General features: G+C 38.2%; 1 protein-coding gene across 3 annotated transcripts in view; it reads left to right on the top strand.

Annotated features, from left to right (window-relative positions):
• Positions 1 to 17458, top strand: part of LOC127432568 (seizure 6-like protein) — a 62348-nt gene that overhangs the window by 20900 nt on the left and 23990 nt on the right. For 2 of the 3 annotated variants that reach the window (XM_051683807.1, XM_051683806.1), the window contains exons 2-3: positions 14881 to 15330; positions 15867 to 16006. In XM_051683807.1, the coding sequence (XP_051539767.1) occupies positions 14881 to 15330; positions 15867 to 16006 (590 nt within the window). Of the gene's footprint in view, positions 1 to 10772; positions 10846 to 14880; positions 15331 to 15866; positions 16007 to 17458 lie in introns of those variants that run through there. The other variant, XM_051683809.1, reaches the window with a different exon arrangement.

The following is a 17458-nucleotide window of genomic DNA, read 5'->3' as shown; positions in this document are numbered from 1 at the left end:
AGACACATTAACGTTGATTCCAGTAGGTTGACACTACATTGTAGCTTTAATGGAGTTCTAGATTCGCTCTACCAAATGTAACTATAATATAATTGGCTCTGTCCCCCCAAAACAGTGAGTTCTGCAGTGACGCTTTGGACAGTACTTTATGCACCCACAATCAATGGATGCTCCAGTTTTGCATCAGAAAAGGGCTCAGCTGACCCAGTGGGGGCATGTAGCGACCTTCCCACTTCATCGACCCAATGTTTGTACTGTCTGTGTTTCTCTCATTAGCTTCCACTGGAGAAAAATCATTATTTCTGGTCTCTCTCTCTCTCTCTCTATTTCATACACACACTCTCTCTCTCTCTCTCTCTCTCTCTCTCTCTCTCTCTCTCTCTTTCTCCCCTCATGAGATTTTCCTGTGCTAATGAAAGAAACTGTAACTGCCATTGAGCTCTGGGCTGATTGTCACAGCTAATGAGGCGGACGTTTAAATTTGTGAGCCAGAGCAATGGTCCCTAGATGTTTGAAAATGAAAATTTAGATTAATATATGGAATCCGAGGCTGCAATCAGTAGTTTAAACGTAATTGCTATTATATATTGTAATTATGAAATCATCCAAAGGTGGAAAAACATAATATTTAGGGATGCATCAGTATTGACATTTTTGAAGATACTAATATCCGATAAAGCAATATACTCATAGCCGATATCGCATCGCCATTGTTATTGCTCATGAACAAACCTCTAACACTAATTATTACACTTCGTAAAACCATTTTTACTTTTCTAAGTGATTAGTATAGTTTTCATTTTGGCGGATGATAAGAATGGCGAAAAAATCTTATTAAATTGAAATGGTACCATACTGTATCTAGGACCTTGAAAGTGGGTACTTTTGACTCTGGGCAGTCACCTATAGCAACAACACCTTTGGAAATACCACCACCACCAAAAAAAACCCAAAAAAAACATTACTAACCATCTGGCAACCCTAACAACCACTCATAGCAACACCCTAATCTAGTTGCTAATCTAGTTATTTGTATGTTATGGCCTACAACCAGTATGATGGCCGATAAAATCTTTTTTGCTTGTTCACTTTAAAAAACAGTGCTAACTCTGAGCGCTCTAGAATGGCACATGCTTCGAGTAGTAGCGATGCTACTAACTTAACTACACTTTTCAGTAGCGTTACTGTAGCTCAGCTATTTTCACTATAATGTAGCTTTACCAGTAACAATCTGTATTTTCCAATGAGTAACTTTTGTCACATTGTATTGCGAACGCTGCAATGGAGCCAAAGGAGTAATCAAACATGCTCATTTAAACATAAATCATCTTCTCTCTCATAAGTAGCACTGGGAAATCGAAATCATTTAAGTGAATCGGTTCTTTCGGACAGTTCATGTACATGAACTAGTTCACATAAATGATTCACTGATTAAAGGGACTTTGGCTTCTTTTATTAAGCGAAAATGTAATATATTGCATATCAGCTATTGAAAACCACATATCGGTTAACCACCAATAAAGATCCTTTCTTGTGATCGCATGTGTTCCCCTAAAGCACTCATGTACATTCAGTGAACACAAAGCTTCCCTCCTTCAGACAAACCACTACTGCAGCCCTCCCAGAATGCGCAGCAGGGCTCCAAGAACAACCGTTCGAGGTATAAAGGTCGATGATTGTGAATGCCATCTGCTACAACATGTCAATTACCACATTTATGTTTGTGCTCAATGCTTGTTTTACTTCGCCCTGGGGTTTATGATTGTCACGGCCAGCTATTTAGCAAATTTTCACCTAAAAAGTGCGATGTTTTGTACCTTGCACTCACTAATAACGAATGTAGCATTCACATAAGGTGCTTTTCCACAGCGACACAATAGGAACGGACGGAATGCACCCAGAAGAATTTATGGTTAGAGTAATTGTCTGTTTGTCAGCTTTAAAGCGTGTTGAGAATGTCACTGGCGGTGCAAAAGGAAGGGCATAAAAGCAGACAAATGTGCAGATTGAAAAGTCAAGGTTAGTTATATGTTGCTCTATTCAGCAGTGTGTTCAAACCTTGACAAGCGTGGAATTCTTGCCTACATCCATACAGCCAATGGCTGTGGCCTTTATCTGCTCTGCCCAGAAACACAAGCTCTTGCTCAGTCTCTCTCTCTCTCTCTCTCTCTCTCTCCTGAACAACCCCCCACCCACCCACCCACCTTCCTCTTCTCACACAATCCCTCCTTTAACCATCACTCTGTTACTTTTGCTCTCAATGGTGGGATCATTGACACCTTTAATGAGTCAGCGTGCATTCATAGCACTAAACGGTGATAATGGGATACCGTGAAGATGGGGGAGATGTGGAAGTACATGGGAAAAGCTGTTCAAATTTGCGAGAGCTTGTTTATATCAGTTTGGTCAAACACAGTCATTTTTAGCTTATTTTGATGCCCTTTCTTGTGTGGTTGCTGTCGGCATTTAGCAAGGTCCTGAAAAAGATGCAAGTGTCTTGTGGAGGTAAATTAAATTTGATTTACCAGAAAATAAAGGTCTCTCCAAATCTCTCTATGTTGTTGTGTTGTTTTTGAATTATATTTATTAGTTTGGTCATACAGTAGTTTACTTTGATGCCCTTAGTACGATTGCTGCCAGCTTTTAGCAACGTCCTGATGAAGACGTAACTGTCTTGCAGAGGTAAATAGACTGTGATTTGTCGGAAAACATCAGTCTCTCCACATCTCTATAGGTTTTGTAATGCTTTTTTTGTTGATGATCGTTTATCAGTTCGGTCAGACAAAGTCATTCGTAGTTTATTTTGATGCCATTTCTTATGTGATTTCTGCATCCCGATAAAGATGCAACTACCTTGCTGATAGTTTATAAGTTTAGTCAAATAACATCATTCATAGTTTACTTTAATTCCCTATCGAGATTGCTGCCAGCTTTCACCAACGTCCCGATAAAGATGTAACTATCTTGTAAGGAAAAAATAGTTCTCAAATCTCTCTAGGTTGGCTAGTATGACTTTCTTCCAAGGAACACAAAAAAGATGTTGTTTGGCAGAATGTTAACTTCAATCACCATTCACTTTCATTTTATGGAAAAAAGATAATGTGAAAGTGAATGGTGACTGAGGCACATCTCCTTTTGTGTTCCACTGAAGAAATAATATCAAATGATGACTAAATTTTCCTTTTTCAGTGAATTATTTTGGTAACACTTTACAATAAGGTTCCATTTGTTAACATTAGTTAACAACATTAGTTAACATGAACTAACATTGAACAATACTTTTACAGCATTTATTAATCTTAGTTAATGCTAATTTCAACATACGAATACAGTTTTAAAATCAAAAGTTGTATTTGTTAACATTAGTTCATGCACTATGAACTAAGGATGAACAATTGTGTTTTTATTTACTAACATTTACAAAGTTTAATTGATGCTGTAAAAAAGATATAATTCATTGTTTGTTCATGATACCATAATGCATTAACTAATGTTAACGAATGGAACCTTATTGTAAAGTGTTACTATTATACCTTATTCCTTGCTAACAATCTCAGAGCTCACTGTAAGTCTGCCTTGAAAGGTTTATTTTAGCAATATCAATGTCTCTATTCAGAAAATAGTTTTTTTTTTTTTCTTCTGGAACCCTACGGTTGTGCTCTTTTGCTGCTGACTTTTAGCAACATCCCGATAATGATGCAAACTGTTTTGTGGAGCTAAATGTACTTCCATTTGTTGATATATATAGAAATCTCTCCAGGTTGTTACAATTTGGTTGTCAATGCCTTTATTCTGGTTTTGGCAAATTCATTCTGAGCAGTCTTTGGAATTGATCCAGGCACACAAAGAGAAGCGGGGTAGTAACCATCAAGCATTTGTACACAGATGACAGGATCTTTGGGTTCTGTTCTGATCCGGATTGTTTGGGATCTTGCTCTTGTCAAGTGCATTCGGTGAAAAGACCTTTGTGCAGCATGATAGCCACCCTTTCACCTCTGTTTGAATGTCAAAGTATTCTGTATAGAGGAATTATATTCCTTGATTTAAAGAGTCATGCAGATGTCAGGCCTGGGTTACTGAGACAGCAAGCTTCATCTGCAACCAGAGTACACAAGTAATAAGGGAGTTTATTTATGCTGCCATATTTCATAAAACACATGAATTATTTCAATGTAAATTGATGCTCATATGCAGCACAAATTGTTGCATATTTTCTTTTTAATAATAATAACTCTTACAAAACAGTACTGCGGTGTTACCATGATTCATTGAGGGTATCGGATGTTTGTATTTTTATTTACCATGGTGTTGTAATGGTACTATAAAGTCAAAGGATACAGTATTACAGTAAAAAGCCTGGGTAATATGTGCATTATACTTTTTATGCGTGAAAGATCTTTACAAAAAAGTACCCTCCCAATACAAAAATACCATGGTTGTACCATGTTTTTTGGACATGTACCATGGTAATACTATGGTATTTTTGGTAGTGTAAGGGTATTTTTTTGTTTGTGGAGTCCCATATACTTTAAAATAAATAACATGATATTTTAATCGTACTTTGGTTCCAATGGTATTTTAATGGTACTTCAAAGAATATCATGGTATTACCATGGTACCATGTCCATAGCACTATGGTAATACCATATTACCTTTTTGTGAGTGAAATGGGGCAATATTCACATATCACATTTACCCGTTATAAAGCGTCATATTTCATAGTATGACTATTTTATTCATATACATGGTATTTTATGGATAAGGTAATTCGAAGAATACCATGGTATTACCATCATGGTTCTGTCCAAAAACAAAAAAATAAAACGGTATTATCAATGGTACATATATGTCCAAAAAACATGGTATTTCATTGTGAGTGAAATCAAGTAATATTTACATATCTTATACACCCATTACAAAATACCATATTTTATAGTTTGACTATCATATTCATAAACATGGTATTTTAATGGTACTGTACAGTAAGATACCTAAAAGAATACCATAGTATTACCATCAGTGTGTCAAGAAGCCATTGTATTACCATGGTAACATGTCCAAAAAGCCATGGTAATACTATGTGTTGTTTTGTTTTTCACATTCACCCAGCAGCTTGAAACCACATTCGTAAATTTGGGCCAATTTTAGACATATGAATATTTTTTTTGCATGAACAAGCTGCCATCGGTTTTTGCCCTTGCTGCGTTTCTTCTCTTTGCTGGCCATTTATTGAGTTGCAGTTGTTCTGTTTCTGTCGTCACTGTCAGGAAAAGCTGTCTGAGTCATAATCCGACAGAATAAGCAGCGTGCGGGGGGACGGAGAGAAACCGAGTTGACGAAACAAGATAAAGAAGAGAGAGAGAGAGGGAGGTTTAAGTTGATGACAGCTACAGGATTAATTTCTCAATCAGCGCTTCCATTCCGCTGTATTGGATAGGGGCTCTAAGACGCTCTGCCCTTAGTAATTGCTGTGCTGTTTGGGCTCCTGCGGGCCCATGTTTGGGGCTCTCATTATCTCATGGCTGTGAATGAGTTCATGGAGTTGCTGCCATTCATGGGACCAGCTCAAGCGGATTGACTTTGTGTCTACGCCGCAAGATGCGCCGGTTGCTCTCAGTGTAGACAGGCTGTTAATGTGTCTGCTTGACATGAGCAATTTCTAACTGATGGAATAGTTCATTTGTCATTCAGAATAGGTAAATAATGTCCTAGACATTTTGGGTTACTGAAGTCTACGATGTGGCATGCTTACAGTGTAGCGTTGCTGATTCCCTTACAAAAAATCTAGAGTTGCAGCTAACTTGTTGCAAACTTGCAGCAAATTCACCGCTAATTATTTTCACATGCAAATGAGCTTGTTATTCACCGCAAATCACCGTAACCACAATATGACAAGTCCCCCCCAATAATCAGATATGGTCAGATTGCCCCCCACCCCCCCATTACTGATATCCTTGTTGCTGTTCTGCTGCACCTCTCGTCATTGTCATTTGAGATAGCCAATCAAATTGATGAAGGCGGGACTCAAATTTAAGAAGCTAAGTGGGAACCTCATGGATTATTCCAGCACCACGCATCAGCAAGCAGTTCACGTTAAGAGTGTTTGTGTCATGTGAGATGTAAGTATCTAACTAAACATGCAATATTTGACCATTGTTTTATGATTGAAATGTTGTATAGACTGACATTAATTTCCAAGTGTTCAAAATATTCACCATTTGGCGAAATTCGCTGTTTTAAATTGAAAATATGTCATGTAAAGTAAGTGATTCATATGTCATTCATAACTGTGAATGTGAAAACATTAACGGAGTAGTTTTCAGCATATCAGGTTTAAGACGAAGAGCGGATGTGTGTATATTGTAGAGGAATTAAATAAATGTGGTAATCTGGCAAGCTTTTGAAGTATCTTTTTAGAAAATCCTCTTGACATTGTCTAAGAAAATGATCTATAAAACACATAGTAGAGCGTTATCACCCAGATCAGAACTAGAACATGGTAAGACCTGTGAAAATGACTTCCACTGTGCTTTTAGGTTTTGGCAAGGACAGTGTCATATATTCTTAACGCAAAAAGTATTAGGTAATAATTTAAAATCAATTTAAGGTTTTCTAAATAATTTATATTTGTCTTTAATTAATTCTACATTTTGTACATCATCTCCTAAGAGTCTTCTTTTAAAAGAGATTATTTTATTTTGAGGATGAGCCACCAGTTAAAGGAGTGGTTCACCTAAAAATGAAAATGTACTTTTACTCACTCATTTACTCACCCATATGTTGTTCAAAACCCATATTCTGGGCTTTTTCTTGGAACATAAAAATAGATATTTTAAGCAGCTCTGTTCCATAGAATAGCAGTTTATAGTGAGCAGGAGCTGTCGTGCTTCAAAAAGGACAAATACTATAAAGCACTATTAAAGGTTCAGTATAAAGACATCATAACAGTAGTCCATATGACTCGTGCACTATATTCCAAGCTTTCTGGGGCCATACAACAGCTTTGTGTTATATGGACTACTTTTATGGTATTTTTATAATTTTTTTTTTTTTTTTCTCTTTGGACCTTGACAGCAGTGGTATGAACTGTTTTTGTATGGAAAAGCCGCATTCGAGTCCTTGAAGGAAATATTGTGTTAAGATTCTACTGGGAGGAAAAAAACAATGAGGGACAATTTGAGGGTAGTAAATAATTTTGTGTATTTTTCTTTTTGCTAGCCAGCTGACACAGTCGTGTCATTTTACAGATACATCAATGATGAAAATAAATTCAAATGATATTCATTGTTTCTTTGAGGCAGCACAAAAAAGAAAGAAAACATGACTGAAACAGGCAAATTGCTAGCAATGCAGACACAGTGTTGTTCTTGTACTGTGTGACCTTAAAAAATACATGTATCTTTTAAAACAAAAATTATACAATTTTGGGCCTTTTATTGCATTCAGCACCTTTACTATATTAAAGGACCAAAGAGGACCATTATATTTGTGACCTCAAAACCCATGACCCCCCACCAACAAAATGGTTTTATCCCATTTTCTCCCCAATTTGGAATGCCCAAATCCCACTACTTACTAGGTCCTCGTGGTAGCGCGGTTACTCACCTCAATCCGGGTGGCAGAGGACAAGTCTCAGTTGCCTCCGCTTTTGAGACCATCAATCCGCGCATCTTTTCACGTGGCTCTTTGTGCATGACACCGCAGAGACTCACAGCATGTGAAGGCTCATGCTACTCTCCACGATCCACGCACAACTTACCAAGCGCCCCATTGAGAGCGAGAACCATTAATCGTGACCACAAGGAGGTTACCCCAAGTGACTCTACCCTCCCTAGCAACCGGGCCGATTTGGTTGCTTAGGAGACCTGGCTGGAGTCACGCAGCATGCTCTGGATTACAACTCACGACTCCAGGGGTGGTAGTCAGCTTCAATACTTGCTGAGCTACCCAGCCCCCCAGCTCATTTGCATGTTCAAATTAATGAGTGTCGAATTTGGAGCAGGTTTGCGGCAACTCTAGATTTTTTATCAGGGTTATCATATGAGCCTTCTAGTTGTGTTGCATTGTTTGTTCTCACATCGCTTTGTCTTTTTTGTCAAACTTTATCCTAATCTCCGGCTAGTTCTGCAGAATGGTTTGTAAATAAAGATGTCAGAAATGATCACTGACGACGTAGCTAGCTAGTTATCTCAGGTACTTCAATGTTGTGCATACACACTTATAAGCAAACAATACACACCTAACAAACCCACAATGACTTCAACTAGTGCAAGTACCTTGATACTAGTAATACTGTGTTTTTCTGCAATCAACAATGTTTTGCGATCAAATTGAAAGTGCATTATGGTTATAATTGTGTAAGTCATATTCGGAGATCGCAGGCCGTGAAAAAGAGCTTCAGTGTAGGTTGTTATGCCCGAAACATACTTTACACATTTTCCTCTATGCATACAATTTGTTGTTGCCGCAAGGGACATTGAGCATGTTTACTAGGGGTGGGAATCATTAGGTAACTGGTGATACAATATTACATCGATATCTAGGTCATGATACAGTATAATTTCGATTCTGTATTTTTGGTGAATTGTGATTCAAAACTGTGATATATTGCAATATGCATGATATGATGTATATATCATTACTCAGTCAATTTAAATATTATTCTAATTTGTAAAATATTATTATTGTTGTTATTGTTGTTAACAGTGTATTTAAATTACACTCTAAAACCCTCGTAACACTGCAGGAAGAACTTGGAGTTTCTGTCTGTAGGCTAGTTCACAGTTTTTTTTATTTGCTTCTCAATGGCGTCTTGTGTGCGTGTCTACACAGAGTGTACCGTGTATTTTTCCCATTAAATGCAGCCTTTTGCGATTCACAAAACTATTGTATGGCTTCAAGAGACTTTGAATATAATGCACAAATCATATGGACTACTCTAATGGTGCTTTTATGCTTCTGTAATGTCATGGAGCTTGACGGTAATGTCCACAACACACAATAGAGTGCAACAGTCTGGTTCCGGAAGTAAAAATCCCTTTAATTTATCCCATGAATGAATTGATTTTCAATGATAACTTATAAACCTTTAAAGACAGACAGGAGCGGACTGGCCATAGGGAGAATCGGGACGTTTCCCGGTGGGCCGGCCATGAAATGGGGCCGAACGGGTGGCGATATGCTGAAACGGGCTGCCGCATAATGCCAAACGTGCCGCGACTGGCTGAAGAGGGCCGCAAAATGGTGCCGCGATATGCACCTACCGTGAGCTACGAGGTTGTTCATCGATGGTATATGCTTCCGTTGAAGCCATTCGTCCACGTTATCTCAACGTCATTGTTTAAAAATCATGTTTGAGAGCGGAATTCATGGCAAACAACTACATTACCCATGGTACTTACAGAGAAATATCCACCAAACAGAGAACCACGGGCAACGAAACCGCGAAACCGCACACTCCCATGATGCACTGTGAACGATGTAATCATGTCATCTCCCTTCATCCTTAAACTACTTATATATTTGTACATATCGGGATATTTTGCAATAAACATAAAATATATTGTTTCTATACTTATAATCAACAACCTAAAATCAATAGTTTTATACAGTATATTCCCATAGATTTTTATTCAATGACATCATTCACAGTGCTTTATGGGATTATAGTTTGTGCCCTCAGGAAAGACGGTAAGTACACAGCCTTGTACCTTTGTCTTTATGTCCGATTTTCAAATATTTTTTGTCTCAAAACAAAGTTGGTGATGTTGTGATTCACCTCGGAGCTGGTTGGTTTGGTTCATTGCTCACAACTCTTTTATGAAGGATTTTATTAAAAGTCTATGGAAGAAATTAATGGGGAAAATACTTCCGGAACCCAGACGGCTGAAAAAGTGGCCGGTCACTGTTGCCCTCTATAGCACACAGAACTGGAGTACTGGAAAATGTGCTAATGCGCTAATGACCAAAAGAGCAATCAATTAACTTCTGGTAATGTGGACTTTAATGTGCAACATAAACAACTTTTAATTTCATTGACAAAAGAAATGTTGGCAAACTCTGGATTTGTAAGGGGAAGGCAGATTTGAAAAGTCTCCGACGCATTCAAGCTGTCAACAACTTTTCCGTGTTGTGGGTGATGTCAAAGCAGTTTCATTCTGTCTCAGCGGTAAAGCCAGAGAATATTTATGAGACAGGCCACTTCTATTAAAATGGGAGAAATTAGAACACCCAGCCAAGGAGCTCCCTCCCAACGGTCAACAGATGTAGAAAGGAAGTCCCGCCTTACAGGTTAAAGAGCCAACCACCTTTTGGATACAGACATCGCCTGTCAATCAGCTCGAGAATGCACACGAGGATTAGCAAAACAAACCGGTAAATTGTGTTTTTCAGTGTAATCTGAGGTAAAGAAGCACAATTTATTATACTAGTTTTGTCAGATTTTACTGCTGATTTAATATATGCTCTTTGATCGTAATCTTGACCAACCGTTTTTGAGATTTCGGTGTTGCCCCATTCAAGTTGATAGGAGCTGCAATGTCATGACTGGAAATAGCCTCCCAGGAGAGTTCTAAAGATGGCCACCAGTGGACTGAATTGCTAGAAAGACTTTGGTAAAGCATAATTTCTGCACCATCTAAGGGACTGTTGTAGAAGTTGAAAAATTTAAATAATATTGAGTTTTGGCACATATATGGTAACTTTTCACTTTTCACTATGGTAAGTTTTCTTTTTCAGATCAACCACTGTCATGGAAGAGCAGTTGGCAGAGAATCTTGCAAAGCAAGTTAGTTGAAGTCTACATGTATATAGCGAGCTACCTGAAAAATAAAACATCATTAGAAGGTAACTCTATCACCCCCTTGAGTACTGGTTTTTATTAACGCCACAGTAACACCAGAACATGTTAAATATATACAATAGGACAGCATGCTTTCAATGCATTACCCAAGCATTCGTTGTATGCGTACTTGCATAAAGTATGTTTCTGGCCTAAATGTGTATGCTTGACATTAGCAGTCTCTTACAGGTGGTGGTGGAATAATAAATTTGATTTACAAAATAGTCAGGTCAAAAAAATTGTCTCATTCAAAACATTCTCTATCTCTCTAGTCTGCAAAGTGTAGATAATGACTCTTGTCCCAACTAACTACAACATTAGAGTTCGAGTCAGATGGTGTTGGTTTTGTCTGACCCACTTGCTATGAATGAAAGTTGACCAGCGTGCAACAGCAATTCAACACAGTGAAAGAGAGCTAGAGAACAATGAGGAAAAATGGCTACTATTCGTCCCTGGATCAATTGACTGATAGAAATAACACGGTGCTTCACTAACAATTATTATGGAGAACGGTCTCAAATTGAACACTTAATGGATAAACTATTGCTGTTGTATTGACAACTGAAATGTAATAAAAGAAATCTGAAATCCAATTTCTTATAGGTCAGACATTTTAGTCACCTTGTACATGACTTCACAACTTTCTCCTAGTATGTCAGAAATGTGGGTCTATTTTTATTTCTCTCGTTTTCAAAGAAAATTCTCAACACCCCCCATCTTCCATTGGTCGTTCAAATAGATAATCCTGCCCCAATCTCACACCATTGGTTGAGCCAATGTTGCTGTGTCGGTCTGGTCGGGATGTTCAAACAAACATGTTTTGATAGTGCCAGTGTTCAAACTTTTTGGGTAAATCAACCTACAAATGGCTTAGTAACAGTTGCCTCTGCATTTGGAGAAATTAGAGAAATTATTTTAACATAGAAAAAATAACATACTTCACCTTTAAGTTTAAAGTATTTTTGTTGCAACTGAAACTAAATTCAAAACTGCATATATTGAATGGAAGTACAAGTATACATGGATCAAATAACTTTCTCCAGAGGACAAAATAGCCCTCTGCTCTCGACATCAGGTGGTTTCCTTTTGCACTCAGATTCATTACATGTTTTATTGCTCAGACAACGTCCCTAGACAGCACTCTGTCACTCTCTGAGGGTTATAGGTTTTTTCACCAGTGTAATTTAATTGATCAGCCAGTTCCCTTTTTCACCTTGAAGAATGGCCACCTCTGTGGAAAATACACCACGGAACAGAAGTGCTATGCATATAAATTAGTTTGTTGTGGAAAAATTGTTTATTATATGGTATGTATCATAATGCTGTTCTACCATTGCTATATACATATAAAAAATGTGTCATTACAAATTATATTATCAGCACAACAATTTTAGTGAAAATTTCAACTGAAAAATGAACATTAATTTTAGTGTTTCTTATTGCTTTAATGACAGCATACACTCAAGCTTGCATGGACTCCACAAGTTTGTGCAAAACCTGACATTTTTGCATAAATTCAAATGTGTTTAACTTTTCCTGTGGCGCTATTGATAGCACATTGTGCAAGCAATTTCCAAGACATGGTTTCAGGTCCCACAGACACCAGGAAGTAATTGTGTTTACTCTGAGACACAAGTTCAGATCCTGTAACCAATGGTGAACATGATTCTGAGGTTGCATTTTCACTATAAAATGAAATTTTTTACTCCACTGATAGTTAGGTTTAGGGTTGGGGTTTTGGTCTGTATTAGGATGTAAGGTTAATAAAATATACATTTCTGTTGACTGTAGATAGTTGTTCAGGTTGTAGTCCAAAAACCCGAAGAGAACTAGCATTTTCGAGCCATGGATTCCCTCTGGATTTTCCTATGGGTTTTGGATATATGAGTAAAACCATGTCTGAGGTAAACATTACTTTAGGATACTTACATTTTGTTCTACAATAGAACACAGTCATTGGTACATAAATTGTGTTTTAAAAAGCTGCCAAAAAAAAAAAGTATGTTGCTAACAAGTTGCTAGATGAGGACTACAGTGGTTTTCCTTTTCATCAGGCATGTACACTCACAAGCTTGTGGTAGTTGTAGTCCTTATTCAGTAACTTGTTAGCAACAAATTTTTAACAATTAATGTTTGAGGTATGACTGTGTTAATTTATATTGTAGATCAAAACTTCCAAGTATCTTCAAGGAATTTTTACCACAGACTTTATTTAACTCATAAATTAAAATAAACCTCATTATAAAAACCCATAGGAAATTCCTGAGGTAAACCATGCTGAATTATCCTTCCGGGTTTGACTACAAATTTATGTCAGGGCTGAATAGCTCTTATTACATCATTTACCACTACAACTCACTTTTGGTGCCACCCTATGGACATTTTTACCTCAACAACACTTCCAGTTTCAGCCACTGGGGGCAGTGGTTTGAATTTCAGTAAGCACAGACCGATTTTAGCAGCAGAACGTTTGGCCTCCTGTCACAAAATTCACAGTGAGATCAGTCTGGAAGTTAACATGGTAAGTGTCGCAAATGGAGAGTCTTAAATAATTTTTTCTTCCTATTTCATTATTACTTTGTTTAAAATGTTTCTAAATCCTAAACTGTTTATTTCCATGTTTAAATGAAAAAAAAAATCCTAGATCCAATGTGGTCTCAAACTTTTGGACCCCATTGTATATTGGCCTATATGTATATAGTGCACAAAATGCTAATTTTATTTTGAAGTTTACATTCCAATTTATGAAGCACAAGCATGACATTGAATGTCACATTTATGTAAAAAAGCAACTAACTGCCTCATTGACACCATATCGGCAGAAAATGAAAGGTTGAGGCATTGCAGTGGGTGAGAGAATGCATTTACGGTGTGGCTGACGCGCAGGAGGTGTAGCAAACCTGATTCAATGAGAGAGAAAGAGAGAGAGAGAGAGAGAGAGAGAGAGAGAGAGAGAGAGAGAGAGAGAGAGAGAGAGAGAGAGAAAGCTATAATAACTCACAAGCTTGGCAATGGCCCACTCAGCCGGACAGACCAAGAATAACGCTGTGAAAACTAGTTTCCCCCTGAGCTGGACATCCCACCTGTTTACAATACCCTGCATCAGTGATACAGCTGACATCTGGCCTGACTGAATATAGCAACACCAGCCCATTTAACTGCACTTTACCATAAACCTATTGCTAATCAAGCATATTATTGCACTTATGTAATTATGTGTTTTGGCAACATGCTTTTCCAGAGGGAAATTTTATGGCTCAGAGGTTGCTTTTCATAGCCCAGGAGACTTAATGGCGTTATTAGTTATGCTTTTCTTTTTCCAAGGAAAGAGTCTCTTTGAACAACTTATTATTATTCATACTGAACAAACCCATAACCTGAGTATTAAATTTAGGAGTGAAACAATGTCAGGCATCAAACTTTTGGGGCAGGCTCTTTTGAATTGGGTCTGTTAGCAACCACCTAGGAACCACTCAGGACACCCTAGCAACTGCATAGAATCACATTTAAAACCACCCTGAACATAGCAACCACATAGCAATGCAATGGCAACCACCTACAACATCCTAGCATTGTGGCGGCTTTAAATTCAACTTTGTCTCAGGTGTTTCTCTCAAAATTCTCCTAAAAGAAGCACAGGTGGCAACTGTTGACACAGAGAGAAGGGCACAGAGCTATAATATATATATGGATAGTATAGCTCAGATAATTTAATGAGTTCATATAGAGATCTCTGAATTTTGATTGGAGACTTTGGGATCTTGGTAAATCTGAGTATAGTTTGTGACATTGTTGAGATCTCTTCTGAAACTCTAGAAGAGACACATGTAAGATTACTTAGGTCTTTTTTTCAGGAGACAAATCTGAGAAGCAGGAAATGCAAGTCTCAATTTGTCCGCCTTCTTACTGCTGTCTATGAGAAACAAATTAGATTCTTAGGAGATCTCATTTGTGAATTTTCTTTCCTACGGGGTAACTTTGTATGGAGGAACATATGCACTCCCCCTATAGCTTTTCTCAAACTCTCTTTCTTTCCACAGATGAGATGGATTTAATCCCAACACCCAGCCTTGCTCCGGTAATGCAGGTACCAGCCCCTAAAGAACCCCCCAGTGGAGTTTCCTCCATGGGGCAGGACTTCCTAGAGTCGGTCCTGTCTCATAAGGACCAACTGCTGGCTCAGAAGGGAGTGACTCTTCCAAGTGGTTTACCCCCTGATCTGGTGCCCATGTTGGGGAAAGAGCTGGGGGTTGGAGCAGAGGCCCTCTCCCCTGACCAGCCCCTCTTTAGGAAGATTCTCCCTGTGCACAGTGGCCCTACTATACCTCTGGCCGATGATCTGCCCACCGAACCCCCGGAAGCCATTGCAACACCGAGCTGGGATATGGATGCCCCAATGCTACATCCTGACACTGGTTCTAAGCCTTTAGTCACTGCTGCTGTTCCAACCTCTGTAAACACTGAGGCAACACCTGGAGTTTTCACCTCAGGTAATGCAGAGTTTCACGATGGGTCACTATGGTCAATTACCCATCCAACAACCAAATAGTGGATTAGTGAGTTTGACTAGTTTATCTACATTTTTTAGTTGTGATATTTTTAACGATTGTGCTTTAATTAGCATGCTGACAGTGTGTTGTGACAATTTGCACGGTAAAGCTCTCGTGTAAAAGTTGCATTTAAAAGTTTAAAAATTGCATCTCAAGATTCCTGCATTCTCTTTTATTCAGTTGTGCTCTGTCTTGCTGTTTTGAACGTGTCTTATCTAAACGCCCCATAAGAATTGCATCCAATGGGGGTTAAGTTATCCCAAAACCAACGTACAGGGCTTATAATACATTTTTGTAGGATTGACCAGGTTTACCAACTTAATTTTGCTATGAACAAAATGGCCATACTTGTCCACCACCTGGACTAGCACAAAGTGAGCACTAATCACCACAAACCAGCATTGGAAATTCATATTGGGCAATTCTCAGACAAACTGTTGGGTTTTTAACGTTGACTGTCTGGCATTTTCTTCCAGCTGTAACAAACTGCAGGGTCAATTTCACTGACCCAGAAGGCTACATCGATTCTTCAGATGATCCACCCCTTCCTGAAGGAACGTTCCTGCAGTGCACTTACACTGTGACCGTGTACACTGGCTATGGCGTGGAACTTCAGGTACGGTTTCACAGGGTTATTTTCTATTTTCAGACCATCAGGTTTTAGATATTTACCTCTTTAAAAAAATCCCATAAATCAAAATGAAAGTTGTGTAGCTTTTAGCTTTGAGGACATCTACATGCTCGTGTACTCCTAAACATTGACAAAAATCACTTTTAGCAGATACACACATTTGAACAGGGGTGTAAAAAGTACTCCGAAATTATACTTAAGTGAAAGTATGGATACTGAGTGAAAATTTTACTTATTTAAAAGTCCAAGTATCTAGCCAAAAACATACTTGAGTGAAAGTAAAAAAAGTAATCACATTTAATTGTACTTAAGTATTAAAAAAAGTAAAAAGTAACTTTTTTCCTAGATAGAATGAAATGAAGAAAGGATATTGTGTGAGAGAGTATGTTGTTAAATTCGATTGGTTTGTTAATTCGCCTTTTTACTGTCTCCGAGTCCGACATCTGTCATATTTCTCCCCCAGTGGCATTCTTAACCTGGTCATAGAATCATGTTACAATAACTACATTTTTGCAAAATGATTTTTATGTGGCCTGTTGTACTTAACACAATTTCCCGGTGAAATAAACACTAGAGGCGCTAAAACAACAATGACTTTTATTCAGATCACACAAATAATGAGTAAAACGGCAGACTATCAATTCATAAACACTATGAATTTCTGCTCTGTTCCTCACACAATGCTATCTAATGAAATCTAAACACTTTTTCTATAGCACATGACAAATTTTTATGTTTGCATTACATCTCTGAGTCTTCTCCTATAATGCATAATGAGATTGGAGAACACATGGCAAGGGATCTGAGACCATTCCTCCATACAGAATCTCTCCAGATCCTTCAAATTCCGAGGTCCACATGGTGGAGCCTCCTCTTCAGTTCACCCCACAGGTTTTCTATGGGGTTCAGGTCAGGAGACTGGGATGGCCATGGCAGAATCTTGATTTTGTGGTCAGTGAACCATTTTTGTGTTGATATTGATGTGTGATTTGTCTCGCTGGAAGATCCAACCAGGGCCCATTTTAAGCTTTCTGGCTGAGTCCATGATGCCATGTATCCAAAAAAGATAAAAACAGCCCCACAATGTTAAAGATCCACCACCATATTTAACCATGGCCATGAGGTACTTTTCCATATGGCTACCTCTCTGTGTGCGCCAAACCCATCTCTGGTGTTTGCTGCCAAAAAGCTCTATTTTTGTTTTATCTGACCATAGAACCTGGTCCCATTTGAAGTTCCAATAATGTCTGGCAAGATTCTTGAGTTTGTTGTTGGATGAAAGCAGAGGCTTTTTTCTTGAAACCCTTCCAAACATCTTGTTGTGATGTAGGTGATGTCTGATTGTAGTTTTGGAGACTTTCTGACCCCAAGACACAACTAATTTTTGCAATTCTCCAACTGTGATCCTTGGAGAATTTTTGGCCACTCGAACCATCC

This window comes from Myxocyprinus asiaticus, chromosome 42, assembly GCF_019703515.2.
Source record: "Myxocyprinus asiaticus isolate MX2 ecotype Aquarium Trade chromosome 42, UBuf_Myxa_2, whole genome shotgun sequence".
Classification (NCBI taxonomy): Eukaryota; Metazoa; Chordata; class Actinopteri; order Cypriniformes; family Catostomidae; genus Myxocyprinus; species Myxocyprinus asiaticus.
Note: the sequence above shows the minus strand (reverse complement) of the source record. Positions and strands in the feature narration are given on the sequence as shown.